Source organism: Triturus cristatus, chromosome 10 (genome assembly GCF_964204655.1).
Source record: "Triturus cristatus chromosome 10, aTriCri1.1, whole genome shotgun sequence".
NCBI lineage: Eukaryota > Metazoa > Chordata > Amphibia > Caudata > Salamandridae > Triturus > Triturus cristatus.
In genome coordinates, this window is record NC_140593.1 from 415457860 (window position 1) to 415473023 (window position 15164).

A 15164-nucleotide genomic window follows, 5' to 3' on the forward strand; every position below is an offset into this window, starting at 1 on the left:
CAAGGCCGGAGGTCACTTTTAAAGATACTGTGTAAGCGCTATTTGAAACTAGAACGTTAACCTAATCGATCTAATTGGAACTGGAAGTGTACAAACGTTCTCAAGTAGAGTGCGCAACAGAGGGAGGGCTTGGGTCTATAACAAGAGTAACTTTATTGTTTAAGTTCAATGACAATATTGCGCAACCGAGGGAAGGCTTGTGTTCCATTGCAAAAGTAACTTTATTATTGAAGTAAATATCATTGGTGTACTTCCCAGCCAATAAAAATGCCACCCTATGAAAGGAATTGTAACAAGGAGAAAGGCGAAAAAAATGACAATTGGTACGTATCCCCTGTGACAGGATTTAAATAGAGACAAGGAAGCGGAGGATGAAAATAGGGTACATTGCTACCAAGTTTACCATGTCTGAAGAGATAAGAAAGGCAGATGGCGGCTGCGCGACGTGCGGCCGAGTGGTGCTAATCACCCATGAAAGACAGATGGCGGCCGGCTGCACGCGTGCGTGAACGCAAGCGCTAGGCCAGCCAGTAGCACTTTGAAAACTCACCTACTAAATGTCTCGCAGAGCAGCGCATGCTCTGACTCAGCGAGACCTAAAAAACTGCACAAAAACTGAAGTGGAAATACATTCCATGTGAATTACAAATTCAGTCATTACTTGGATGAAACACAGGAGGGCAGGTTATGTAGCACAAGAAACGCAGGCTGAGTTTCATATCATAATAGGCATAATACTTTGATACAATATAAAGCATAATTGTATGTTACAATTTCACCACCACGGACTGAACGCAATAGCATGAATAGTTTACAGAAAAACCTTAAGAACTCATGTAAGAATTGGCTCATGGTAAAAAGAATTTAAAAGATTTTACAAATTCAGGGCTACGCAACATGAATTATACATGAGATACAGCCATCGCAATATAGATCAAATCGAATGTGTTACATATGAATTAAGTACAAACAAAAGAGTTCAGGCCTTCAAAACTCATACAAACGTTACTAGGCCTGCAGGTCGAGTAACCTGAATAATCTACACGACCTAACTAATGTACTGGACTCGTAAACTGCTCTCAAATTGCGTGATCCTAAGACAATTTTTATTTTATGGGAGCTGCCTTTTTCTTCATTAGCACATATAAGAGCACTTTCAAATATGAGAGTTCAGCATTTTTGTTGCACAAAATAACGTTTTATTTAAAATAGACAAAACATTTGCTTAATGCATTATAAGAATCGATCCCACATACAAGGTAAACATAACTCCTGGCTTGCCATATAGTTCATTTACAGACAGCACATTTTCCAATCAAATGGCCACACACGTTCCCACTAACATGCAGTTTTACTGATAAAACTATATAGCATATAAACAATTTTTGGAAATTGGTTTTCAGCAAAAATATTTATCATTTGCACATTCTTGTTTTCATCCTATACAATTATTTTTTCACCCCACAGAAATACAAATGTGTCTTCATAATTAAATATATTTTGAAATGTTTGTACATTTCACTTATTAGCTATTTCACTACTATTAGAAAAAAGCCTGACATCTTACAGATTTCATTTCACACACTTTGCACAGCACGATTGTCACACAGTTTACTTTACAAAACACTTTAACTTTACAGTCAGAGAAATAAAAGTAAATATAGGAAGACAAACAGTCTTTGGCCCTCGGTCTCTGAATGCAGAGCAAATGTGACAAGATAAAAACAAGATTTCAAAGGCACCTTAACTGCTCATTCACTTTGTGAGTGAACAGAATTGCTGTTATTTGTCACCTCTGCAGAACAGGCGAGTAGGCCCTAAAAATAGCTCGCCCTGATTAAATCCAACTCTTTGTAGAGAGTAGATTTCGAGGCCTGGAGTTATATTTCACAATTGTGTTAAGACCATCCATGATGCAGTTACATTTCAACATCCAGCGAGATTCCGTTTTGCTCAACAGAGTTTGCAGATTACCCCTTCTAGGTGGTTGTTTAATTAGTATGATTAAAAATCTTGTTACATTTTCTGTATGTTTCTTCTCAGCAACATGTGTGACTAGGGGTGCGGGCATCAGCTTGCACCTAATCCTTCTACAGTGCTGGCTAACTCTGGATCTAATCTTCTGAGTGGTCTGGCCAATGTAAATAAGATTACAGGTGCACCAAACTTCATAAATACCTTCCTTGGAAGTACAGTTTGAGGAATCATTGAGGGTGGGTGTAATCATCTAGTGCTTCAATCCCTTGATCTTGGTAGTGTAAATTACATACAGTGCTGTTATCACACCGGTAATGTCCAGCACGTCTCTATTGTCCCAATAGGGATGTTAGATCACTTGATTTCTCCCCGATCCCTGTATGACTCCGCATCCAGTTTCCTAAGCAGACACCAGCAAGGAAAAGTGCCAAGCGCGAAGAGTTAAAAAAGGCATGTCAAATTCAATTCATACAATACAATTGTTTAAAATTAGGTTATTAAAAGCAAAGCGGCAGCGATACCAATATACATGCATGTTGCACAACAGCATGACTGCTGTGCAACATGGCTTAAAGCGGAAAAAAAAGCACTATGAAGGGCTGGCCAAGTCATGGTGTTTTTTTATTTTTCTTTAAGCCATGTTGCACAAAATGTTAAAACAAGCATTGAAAATGCAATAGGTTTCGCCTTTAAGTTAAAGCCATTTGCTTTGCTAATGGTATTGTATAGCAAAGCAAATGGCTTTAACTTAATGAAAGGCGAGACCTATTGCATTTTTAATGCTTGTTTAACCTGGTTTTCTTTCGTCTCTTTATCATCTTTTCTTTTTTGTACTGTTTCCTCATCTTGTTTTCCTTCTCTCTCCGTTTTATACCGCTCACTCCCCATCTGTCCATTTCCTCCCTTTCTTTTGTTTCGTTTGCTCCATTTTTATTTCTTTGTGTCTTTTTTACTGTTCTCTCCCCATCTTTTTTGCTCTGCTCTTCTCGCTTGCTACGCTCTCAATTACTTTTCTGCCTTCCCTCTTTTGGAGCTATTATTTCATGCTCTGTATGTTTAGTGCTTTAAATGGAAATATACAAGCGGTGGTAACTGGGAGCCCTAATCATGATGCGCATGTGCATAAAGACACAGCTATGCTGTTTAGCATGGGCAATTTTTATTTTTTTGGTTTGAAAGAGCATTGGCAAAACACATTAGCAAAGCCAAGAGGGAAGCCCTAACAATTGGCTTTGCCAATTCTTGTTCTGCTGGCGACTCCCGCTCTTCCAGTCTTCCTACACATCTCTCCATGTCCTTTCCCTATTCATGCCTTCATTTCTCATGCTGTTCCTATGTCTTGCTGTCTCTTTTCCAGCCTTTCTTTCTTAATCCGTCTCCAACTCTCTTTCCAGACGAATCTCTGCCTTTTCCTATCTCACTTTTCCTATCTCTTGCGACTTGGCCTAGCTCCTCTTCTCCCTATACCTGCGGATTTATCTGATCTATTTTATTGTCATTATTTTGTCTCCCTCCCTCCCTTCATCACTGCCGCTTTCACTTTTCCTGCCTTGCTTATGTCTCTGGGAATCGCTCTTGTCTCCCTCGCTTCTCGGGTCTCTCTTCCTGCCCCACCCCTCTCTCACATTAGGGTTTTTTCTTGAAGTCCTCTTCCATCCTTTGCTTCAGTTCTGTCTCTTCATGTCAGCTTTTCTAGTTTTACTCACATTTCTTTCTCACGTCTTCCTTTTTTTTCACCTTTCTTGTCTCTCTCCCTGCTTTTACCTCGCTCTCTTCATGTCTCCTTCACCTGTGTCTCTCATTATGTACCCTCCCCTCTCTTATCCTCTTTTCCTCCTCATGCTCCCTGTCTCCTTGCCTTCATTTCCTCTCATCTGGTCCCATCCCTGCCTCCTCTTGCTCTACTACCCTCTCTCCAGGTGTCCATCTCTCGCTTTACCTCCAGCTCTGTCTCTCTCGCGCTCTTCTATATTCCTTACGCTGCTAACACCTTGCCTGCGGCTAGCCCATCACGCACAGACCGAGGAACTCGAGTGGGGGGGGGGGGGGGGGGGGGGGGGGGGCTGGATGGGCACAAAACACGGTATCCCATCTCACGCTCTGCCAAAGCAGAAGTCAGGCAATAACAGGCCAAAAAGAAGGTGGCCAATGGGACGCCCACATTTAGGAAGGAACGATCCCGACAAACGCATGGCTTCAGGATGCAGATATGAATTATAGTTTGTAAACTCTGGAATTCAATGAAAGCCATGCAAATTGTGGCGATTTACGCTCATTTAGAAAAAGCCAGTAGGTGTAGTGGCACCAGGGCACCACAGCAGTCTTTGCACAAAAGACACAGGAAGGAAGCATTTCCTCTTGGTTCCACTTATTTGCACCCTTGCTAATCTGAGCGGGCATTTGGCCAACCGGAAGAAATTAATTTTCTTACTATGCCCGAGCCCACATTAAGATGGAGTTCCTTTTGGGTGGGAAGCAGCCTGGCTCCTGCAACTGCCACTCTCCCACTATGTGAATGAAGCAAGAAGTCTCACAGCGTGTGCGCTCACACTTTGAGGGCCAAGGGGTCTCTCACACTCAAGAGTATCAAGGAGTTCTCACACTGCGAGAGTCAGGGGCTCCCTCACACTCAGAGTACAGGGAGATCTGTCACACTGTGAGAGTGAAGGGCCCCCTTTCACTGTTAGTGTCAGGCCAGCGCGGGAGGTTTGTATCAGGCTCTTCTCTCGATCAAAGTGCGTCTGTGGGGTCCTGCCCACAACCTTCTGTGGCTGTCTCTTTGGATGAAGCGGGTGTCTCTTTTAAATCGTGAAAGTAATTGCTTGGTGAAGTTAGGCAGCCACGGAGAGCTGATGTCTCTCTAGGCTCTCTCCGACGGTGGATGTCTCCTTCAAGTAGTAGGCAGCTAGTCACCGGGTGTCTCCGTTCAGTTGTAGGTTGTCCGTCTCTCACAGTGGGCGTCTAGTCTCGGTACAGCTGTGAGTGGCGCGTCTCTGGCGGGGAGTGTCTCTATACAGCTGCAAGTCACCCGTCTCTAGCAGTGCGTGTCTCCGTACAGCTGTCGGTCTACTTTCATTGGTGATCAGTCTATAGCGCGCTAAGAGTCTCGCCGTAGCTGCATGTTTATTTTTCGGTGGAGTTGTGCTGTCTCTGCCAGTCTGCTCTCTCCGTACATGTCTGCGGTCTCGGCTGGCAGTCCTTGCTCCTCTCTTCATTACCTACCGCCCCTCCCCCAGGCCCCTGCGGGCTGTAACCCAACCCCTGGGAGGCACTGAGCAACATTTTGGCTGCCACCCCGAGCCTTGTATCAGATCCCAGCTTGTTTCTAGTAGTGAAACCGAGTGAAATGCAATCTCCAGAGAATGTGCAACAAGAGGCTGGCGCAGAAACTTGGCTGGAATCTCGGCGTCGGCTAAGCATCGTGTGATTCTGGGCAAATCACTTAATCTCCCATGCCTAAAACCCCTGTTTAATGTATCTGGTGCTCACGCTCCAATACGTCCGGGACCATTTTTCTCTGAATAAAACTACAAAACAAACTAAAAACGGGAGCAATACATTCGTGCTGCCCATGTTTTAGCGCTCGCCAGGCAGCTGATGTAGACTTTTCTGTTTCTGCCATCCCACTTGGACAGCCTGCTTTCCTTCTGAAGTAAAAGGTTTATTATCTTTATGGGGCCATGTGTTGCTCATAAAGATAAGAAACCTTTTAATTCAGAAGGAAAGCAGGCGAGCCAGTCCAAGTGGGACAGCTCAAAAAGAGAAAAGTGTACGTCATGAAGAGCTCTTTCCCAATGGCTGGCCACCGTTTACCATAAACTGTGACGCCGGCCAATGGGAAAGAGGGACGGGGCTTAAAGCCCGATAGTTAAAGCCCCTTAAAATCATAAGATCTCGCCAGCGAGACTGCACAGCCTACGCAGGCGGAACCTAAAAACATACATTGACAAAGTCAATAGATTGCGCATAGGCGAAACCTATTGGTTTTGCCAATGCATTTTATTCTTTCGAATACACCCACCAAAATAAATACGGAGCAATTCCTATGTAGAAGGCTGGTTTTACTTACATCTACACTGCTCTTTTACACAGTTCCACCAATAAGAAAAGCAATCCCATTACCTGGACCGAAAAAACACATTTTCAAACTGATATCCATGAGAATTCATGAGGTGGTAGTTGTAAGGTGAAAATCATGAGCGAAGAGAGGAAGACTGGGAAATAACTGACCAGCAGAGAGGTTCTCTTTTAAGGAACAGGAATAAAAACTTGTTTTTTTTTTTTTTTTTTTTTTTTTTTTTTAAAGAGTTTACAAAAGAAGAACTCAGAACTGGCAAATTCTACTCTTATGAGCATTCGATTGATAAGATGTTTGCAGAAAATAAAACATTTATTTTGGAATACAATAATAGAGTCGAAATTTCCACAAAAGGACACCTTGCATTATTAGCTCAGTGTTGCATTCACTACTTGAGTGCTTTTTCGGACAGATGTAAAAGGTTTTCATATTCTGTTGGTTGAAAATATTCCCAATGCGAGAAGTGGAACAAGGCAGGACAGAGGCGACCATCATACATGCACAAAAGTATCGTGGTGCAGAAGAGATCATTGCATAGTATAAAAAATTGCCAAATTTGGTCTAGGAGCTACAGGTCTTGGGACACTTAACTGTTCATAGATGAATAACACCCCACTCCGAAAAACGGATTAAACAAAATAACTGTTGTAAAGCAATCCAATGCAAGATAACCAACCAAAGGAGTAGGCTTCTGTTATGTTTATAAGTAATAACGGCTCATTAACTGAACACTAATTACTCCGAGAATACAATGTTCATTATGCCCAAAGCCATGTCTGCAACACTGCCGTTAGATATGTACTTACCAGGTAAATATTGTTGGCCGACTGAAGGGAGTAGTACAAGTGAACAATGAAAGGACTCTTGCTGAGCGCCAGGGCATCCCTCTCAGCCTGCACTTGCTGAACCATGTTCTTATTAATCATGTCAGCTTTCTTTACAACCTGGAAAACAGTTAATACAGAAAACACCTTGAGTAACTTCAAGTCCAAGGCGTCCACATGTTGAATATTACATCTTCCTTTTGGGAATCTTGTGCGAGTACAATCTCTTTACACATTAAGTGGCGGACTCCTGCTGCAGGCCTAATCATTGCAGTGGCAAGAGAGGTAGGCAGGCTATGTGCGTTATACACATTTCCCTGCAGAAATAAACATCTCCATCGTAAACATTCTAGAATCCTAAACTACCCAGAAAAGTGTACAGCATTCCACATTGAGCTTTAAAAATGAATAAGTGCATTGTCTCATGAGCAAAAACAATTACTGATGTGAAAGGGTCAAAGGTGTTCCTCTACCTTTACATGGTACTGTTGAAATTGCGGCATCAAAGTATTTTTCTAAATACTATTAGGTGGAAAAGCACTCCCCTCAGTCACGTCCTCTCACCCAGAATTAAAATGTATACTTCCTGTCATCACAGGGCAACATTTACGTAAAACAAAGGTGGGAGTGGGGGTTTACAGGTTAAAAGAAAATAAATAAACCACAACCACTATGGAGTGCTTAGAAATTGCAGTACATCTCAGATGCATGTATTTATTGACCAAGATAAAACCACAGGAACAATGATTGGAATTGGTGAGTATTCAGCCGATGACAAAACACTAATGTGCAAAGTTGACATGGGCTAGGAAACGTGAGGCAGTGATTCCTCGTTAAAAGAGATACACCAAGTACTTTCCACATTAAGAAATGAAACAACATGCAATTTGAAAAATAAAGAGTCAAATATTATAGAGGTTTCAAACAGCAGATGAAACCAGGGGCCACAAAGAACTGGGCCAACGACTGGCAAGCCGCCCAAAATAACAACCTCAATCTTTGCACTTGTAAAGTTGAGAAAGTTCAAGGTCATTCATTTTGCTTTGGCAGTGCAACATTTGGCTAACTTACTGAGTGGTGGCTATAGCTGTATAACCAAACGATAATATGGTGACATCATATATTGCACCTGTCGCTGAAGAGAGGGCATTGCTCACCAAGTGCTACTAGTGAGCTAAGCAGAGAAAACTCAGTTTGTGGTGTGGTTTACGTAAATGAATACCACGATCAGGCTGCAATACACACTGAAATCCTGGAGAACTTATACAACTAAACACATGAATACACATTTTCCCACATTCCTCCTCCTTCTTCTGATATCCCTCATTCAAACGTAATACCTGGTAGATCCCAGTCAAGGGGTAAGGAATTTTATAAAATATTTAGAATGAGGGAAAGGATGGTTCACACATCTACTTGCCATGTAAAAATCATCACTTGTTCCTTTTGGTGAGATGTAGTGCTAGGAAAAATCAGTGCAGTATTCTCAGTAAAACTCTATTGAGGATGAGCGCTTAGGAATGTTACATCCTATTTACAAACAATGATTTATACATAAATAAGCGGTGTCGTAGGTCATGCTTGATTAATTAGATAAATAAATCTATATTTTTTTTCGACATTTGTTACGCTATTCTAATTTAGGATGGTATATTTCCATATTGAGTTACAGATTCAATAATAGTGTTGCAGAACATTGTAACCACGCATTGGAAATCTACGAGTATTGGATTGGTACTAAAATAAGGGATATAATTATCAGAACAGGAAATAATCCCTCCACACATGAATCTTTTTTTTAAGGTATGTCAATAACCCTCGGGAAAAGAGTTTGTTGTAATGGGCAATAGAGGGGATGTATAAGAAAAGGATATAAGCTAAAATGAGGTTAGAAAAAACACTCTCTCATTCCCCATAGATTATTTTATCGTGAGGGCAAACTATTGTTATTACAAAAGAAACCATTTAGAATAATTTTTTCAAATAAATGATAAAGACGGTTTCCACTCTTTGACAGGAAAGCCCGGGAGGTCAGTCCGTGATACCAACGATGGCATTCATCAGATTTCGATGGTGACAGTTCCATAGTAAATAAGCAAACCCTAAAAAGAGCACTGGTGCTGGGTTTGAGTCAGGACCAATGGATGAGATGGATAATTGAGATATAGTGGTGCCACAAAGCATGTGTATACTATATAGATATGCATTTTGAAGATAAACATTTTAAAATGTTCATACATTTATTTTTATGTATTGTTTAGTTGTTTTCTGTGATGATACAGTGTCATGATTTTAGAAGGACGTATGTTGCATTTCATAGGAGTATTTTACCAACACCAATGGATCAATGAGTATACTTAGTAATTGCCATTTTCTATGAATAGGTGCAAGTTATTTTAATATAAAAGTGAGAGTTACTGTTGGTCTTGAAAAAGATGGTGTAAACCAGAAGGATACCATCAAAACGAATCAACGCATTTGAAGCCTAATCAGTAGAACGCGTTAGCACAGCAGATGAAATAATGTGGATTGGCCTCCGTCTGCATATAGATGCGCAGGTTCGGGGATTTGAATGGGCTCCAGGTCTGCCCGACAGGATCGCATTGTATGCGGATGATGTCCTCTTCTTCCTTACGGATATAGATAGGACGGGGCCGCGGTTACTGCGCATTATGCAGATTTTCGGGGAGACTTCGGGACTCTATATGAATCCCCGTAAATAGACAATATGGCTTCTGGGAGAGCAGACGGTACGGGCACGTGGATCTCCCCGGTTCAGTGGGCGGACTGAAATACCTAGGGGTGTTCCTGTCGGACGTCCCAGCAATCTCCTGGGAGCGTAACATGGCTCCCGTTTGTGAACGGACCTGCGAAAACCTTAAGTCCTGGTCCCGTATGCCCCCGACATTATATGGCAGATCGGCAATCTTCAAAATGGCGGCGCTTCCCTGGCTCCTCTTTCAGCTGCAAAATCACCCATAACAGATCTCTCCCCGATGGTTCCAACAGGTGAATGCAGCGCTTGGGCAGTTCTTATGGAGGAGGAGGGGGGGGGGGGGGGGGGGAGGTGCATGTAGCTCTTCGCACATGCTTCTTGTCCACCTACTGCGGAGGGCTGGCGTCCTCGGATATTCTTTCGTACTATCAATGTTTTAGAAGAACAATGGTTCTGGTGTGGCGAAATGCTGGCATAAGAGATCAATTAGCAGCTATTGTATATTCTCCGGGAGCGAGTCACACGCTTTATTATACACAGCTGTCCCGGCAATTCCAACCTACTAAACAGCAATTGACAAGTCTCATGAGCGATTAGTTTATGCTCTAAACCGGGTGAATTCGTCCACCCACAGCTGCTAATTGATCTCATATGCCAGCATTTCGCCTCACGGATTATTGTACCAATCCAGCTTGCTCACCATATATGTCCTGATGATGATCTTGAACAATTGAGATCGAAACGCCGTTGACCCCTTACAACAAACTCTTCCTATTGTATAAAAAGTTTTTAAAGAGTTATCTACAATTGCTGTTAATGCAATGCTGTAATTTTAAACCTCGCTATCACTTTGCACGTCATGCTTCTTTCACTTATTGCGTGAGCACCTGAATTCTACTATTGTGGAAATATATGTTAGGGTGAATGTTTTGCCAACGTGCAACATTCCGTCCATCATCTTGTGTGTTTTGCTGTTCACCCTATGTGGGAAGGGTATGCCCAGACGTGGGTCCCGTGCTCACTATGCCACTGGAGTCAAGCTATCCTGGCTGAAGAGGGGTGAAACCCCGAAACCGGTCCTAGGTTGCTTGATTCCGGTCCAGGGAAGACATGGCTTGGCAGTTCAGGCTGGACTGTTCCTATGAGGCACAGGGTCAAGACTGATTTGCATATGGCCATGACTGAACTGGGATGGCGTGGTGAGCAAAATAACGATGGATTAAACCCAGATCTGTGACTGGGGGTGAATGTTTTGCCACTGTGCAACATTCCGTCCATCATCTTGTGTGTTTTTATAAGTCATAGGTACACCATGGGATGTGGGGGTGCTATGGAGGGGGGATTCGGAGAGATCAATTTGCCCTGTTATGCATATAAGTGGTGGGCAGGACTGTGCAGACCTTGTGCGATCAGGGGGGGGTGGGGGGGTGAGTTGGGGTTTATAGTTTATTTGTTGCATATATATGCATGGACATCGTTGGAAAGTCAAAGTCATATCTATATGGTTTGATTGGGCAGACGTCTCTGGGGTGCAGAGCTCTGCAATATATGCACAACTTGACAAATAAAATTTGTTTGAAAAAAATTGTGTGGATTGATTGTGAGTTAGCTCTGATCAGATTGTAACAATAGGCTGCATTTATGACAAAAGTGAATGGTCTTATGAATACTTTCTTCCCCCTTTTTATTATTCTTTACTTGTTTTATCTTGTGTATATTTGGGAGACATTGACTGACCTGTGAGCGCGAGCTCTGTCCTGCGAGGTCCTTCCTGTTGGGCTGTGTGTTCTGCTGCTGCACCTCGCGGAACCCGCTCCGCGGGTCCCGCTTCGCCCGTGTGCCTGGGCGCATCGGTGCTGATTCCTGACAGGGGAGCTGCCTGAATCTCGGGGAGCAGGGCTGCGAGCGCCAGGTGAGGATCAGGGACTCCATTGCCCAGGAGTCCCTGTGCTGCCATCATTTCCTGCACCTAGACGCTCTCCCTGCTGGCCACGCCCCCTAAGCACAGCTGAAAAGAGCCTGCTTGTCCCTAGCTCTTTGGGAGACATTGACTGACCTGTGAGCGCGAGCTCTGTCCTGCGAGGTCCTTCCTGTTGGGCTGTGTGTTCTGCTGCTGCACCTCGCGGAACCCGCTCCGCGGGTCCCGCTTCGCCCGTGTGCCTGGGCGCATCGTTGCTGATTCCTGACAGGGGAGCTGCCTGAATCTCGGGGAGCAGGGCTGCGAGCGCCAGGTGAGGATCAGGGACTCCATTGCCCAGGAGTCCCTGTGCTGCCATCATTTCCTGCACCTGGACGCTCTCCCTGCTGGCCACGCCCCCTAAGCACAGCTGAAAAGAGCCTGCTTGTCCCTAGCTCTTTGGGAGACATTGACTGACCTGTGAGCGCGAGCTCTGTCCTGCGAGGTCCTTCCTGTTGGGCTGTTTGTTCTGCTGCTGCACCTCGCGGAACCCGCTCCGCGGGTCCCGCTTCGCCCGTGTGCCTGGGCGCATCGTTGCTGATTCCTGACAGGGGAGCTGCCTGAATCTCGGGGAGCAGGGCTGCGAGCGCCAGGTGAGGATCAGGGACTCCATTGCCCAGGAGTCCCTGTGCTGCCATCATTTCCTGCACCTGGACGCTCTCCCTGCTGGCCACGCCCCCTAAGCATCCTCCCCCTATATCAGGTGCAGCTTCTTCCGCGGCGCGGGAGGGCGCCGGGAGAAGCCCGGGACAAGGGCGGGACCGTCTGTGGCCGTCCGGGGCCGAAGGTGGCCGGGCTGGGCCTACCCTCTTGGATTGTGCTTCCGATCCCTGGTCTTTTACACTCGGTGGAGCCGCCCGCCGAGTTTAATTTATTGTGAACATTATGCCGTCCCCTGCAAGGGAGAGCACCCCACTAAAACCGGGTGGAGCAAAGAATAGGACTCTAGAGAATTATTTCTCCCGGGCAGTGGGGGAGGGGGACAAAGAGTGTAATCTGTCCAGGTTAAGGGCAGAACGGAGACGCTCAATAGATAATATGAAAAACACGCCCCTCGGAGACCAACTTATTTTACCAAGGGAGGAGTTGTCCCGAATTGATGATGTCCCACTATTGCTGAGGGATTGCACTAACATATCACCAGTTGAAGCCTTGAGTATAGCCCCAGAAATTAGTTCTAGCCCCCCAAGGGTGACCATTGATTTAGTGTCCCAACCCCCTCCGGCCCCTCCAGCCTCGAAGATTAGGAAAACTAAATCTAAGCCAACTAACACACAAGTAGCCTTTGGACCTCCTCCAAATAAACGCAGGAGGAAATCGAGGGGAGTTCAAGGAAAGAGCAAACCCAAGGTTCCACACTCGGATTTTGGGAAGTTTTTAAAAACCCCCACATTAGTAGAGAAACCATTGGTCGATTTACACCCTAAACCCATTGCTCATGAGGATCCAGCTCCTATTATGATAAAAGACACAGGAGTTGGTATTGCTAATATTCCCTTGTCTGTTGTCCCGCTGGGAAACCTAGAATTTTTGCTAAGGTCCCTGTTATTACCGATCAGCGAGAGTATTAAAAAGATTGAGATCAGACTAACCATTTTAGAGGCCACATTGGGCAGTCTGAAAACTCCAGCTGGCAGACAGAGAAGGCAATCAGAGTCCACTCCCTCCACTATAGCCCCTAAGCAGTCGGCAAATAGTGTCGCCAATCCAGTCCCTCCACAAGCTGTGAATGTGGCACCCTCGCAACAACCCACAAGGCCAAAGCCTGCAACAGCTAAGCCCCCTAACACCAATATGCCCAACCCTCCTTTAGGATCTGTACCCCCGGCACAGCCGGTAGACAAGAGCACCCCGACCCCTTTAATGAAGCTCACCCTGAGACCACGCAGACCCAATTTACCTCCAGAGACCAATGCTTTTACTGTCGTTATGGCAGGTGTCCCCCCACTTGAGGAAGGTGAAACGGAGGATTTTTGTGCCCTAAAAAGTAGGGTAATCAAGTGGTTAAACATAAATAGACCCCTCCCGACACATTTTAATAACGAAATTATAATGGTAAGAAGGGTACCATGGGTGGGAAGAACACAAAAATCTATTACAGGGGACTGCATACTGGTGAGTTTTAGGGACACAGGAACGGTGTCCCATATATGTCAAGGGAAAAACAGATCTAGGGAATCCACCATCCAAACCCTCCATGTGTCGTTCTTTTTTCCCATCATCCCAGTCCTATCTCAGCAACCCCAAACTCATGACAACTGGGAGAGGGTTGGCAGGAGGGGGAGTCACCAGGCCTTCAACCCTAGGCCGTTTTGTGGCCAACCTGAACAACCCTTTTTTTCCTATAACCGGTTCCATTGCCTAAATGGCCTTGAAGGGGTCGATTGACAGACAGACAATGCCCCCCAGGGTTGTATAGAAATTGGAGGTACGGTAGAAAGACTGGAGGAGCAAAGATCCAAGGCTCAGCAAATCCTGGTGGTTGGTGAGGGGGAACCAAACTGCGTTGTGCCAAAGGAAATAGTTGTAGACAAGACAGGAGGGGGACATGGGCAGGGAATGCAAAGATCAATGTGGGAAAGAAGACCAAGGGCCCAGGGGGGTGCTGAATGGAGTGGAGAGGGTGTGAGACTTATCTCATGGAATATAGCGGGTATAGCGGGCAAATTCAACAATAAGGAATGGGTGGACTTCATTAGAACATTTCACATTATATGTGTACAGGAGACATGGGCTGTGGAGAATAACTACCATCTGCAGGGGTACAAGTGTTTTTTTGTTCCCACCCGAAAATCTAGCTCAGGGAGAGCAATGGGCGGTTTGTCCATCTATGTCGATTTAGACCTGCCAGGCACCTGGTCCTTTCCAGACTGGTGCTCATATGGGATACAGGCGGTTCGGTTCCAGGGAAAGGGGTTACGTTTCTCTGTTTTTAACATATATAGCACCGAGTTAGAAAATAGCCACACCCCGGTATTAACTGAACTCGACCAAAGGTTAGGAAAAGAAATCATATCCCAGAATAAGGGACCGTCTGGTGGACTGCTTGTGGTGGGGGATTTTAATTGTCACCTTTGTCCGGTACTGGTCAAAAAGAACACAGATTGGGCGCAATGCCCAATTGAGAAGGGACCGCATTTTTCTCACTCGCCTACTGGGTCGGCTCTTAGGTTGCTTCGGCTTAAGTACGACCTGGAGCACACCATTAATATGGTAGACCCACAGTCGGATGGTACACTCCCACCAACTTTTAAGGGCAGGGGCTGCTCGTCTATTATAGATTATATTCTGGTCTCGAGATCCCTGGTTAATAAAGTAGTCAGTGTAGGGATAGACTGGAACACTTTCAGCGACCATAACCCGCTTGTTTTAATGCTCGCATATAGGGCGGGTATTGGCTCCAATGCCCATCGTTCAATCGTGGAGAGGGTCACCGATCAAGGCAGGAGACTGAAATGGTCCAAAATAGATGGGGCAAAGTTCTATAAAAACCTGAGCGATAAGGGTCTGCTGGCCATAAATGTATGTTTGGATCTGGAAGTCCAGGGACCAAGGTTATTAGAAGCATTTAACCACATTGCCAACCTGATAGACGGATTACTAAGGTCCAGT

The 15164-nt window shown here is 45.0% G+C and overlaps 1 protein-coding gene across 2 annotated transcripts in view; it reads right to left on the reverse strand.

The window, feature by feature from the left end:
- Positions 1–15164, reverse strand: part of MASTL (microtubule associated serine/threonine kinase like) — a 260527-nt gene that overhangs the window by 239165 nt on the left and 6198 nt on the right. For both annotated transcript variants that reach the window (XM_085631754.1, XM_085631753.1), the window contains exon 2: positions 6862–6999. In XM_085631754.1, the coding sequence (XP_085487880.1) occupies positions 6862–6999 (138 nt within the window). The remainder of the gene's footprint in view (positions 1–6861; positions 7000–15164) is intronic.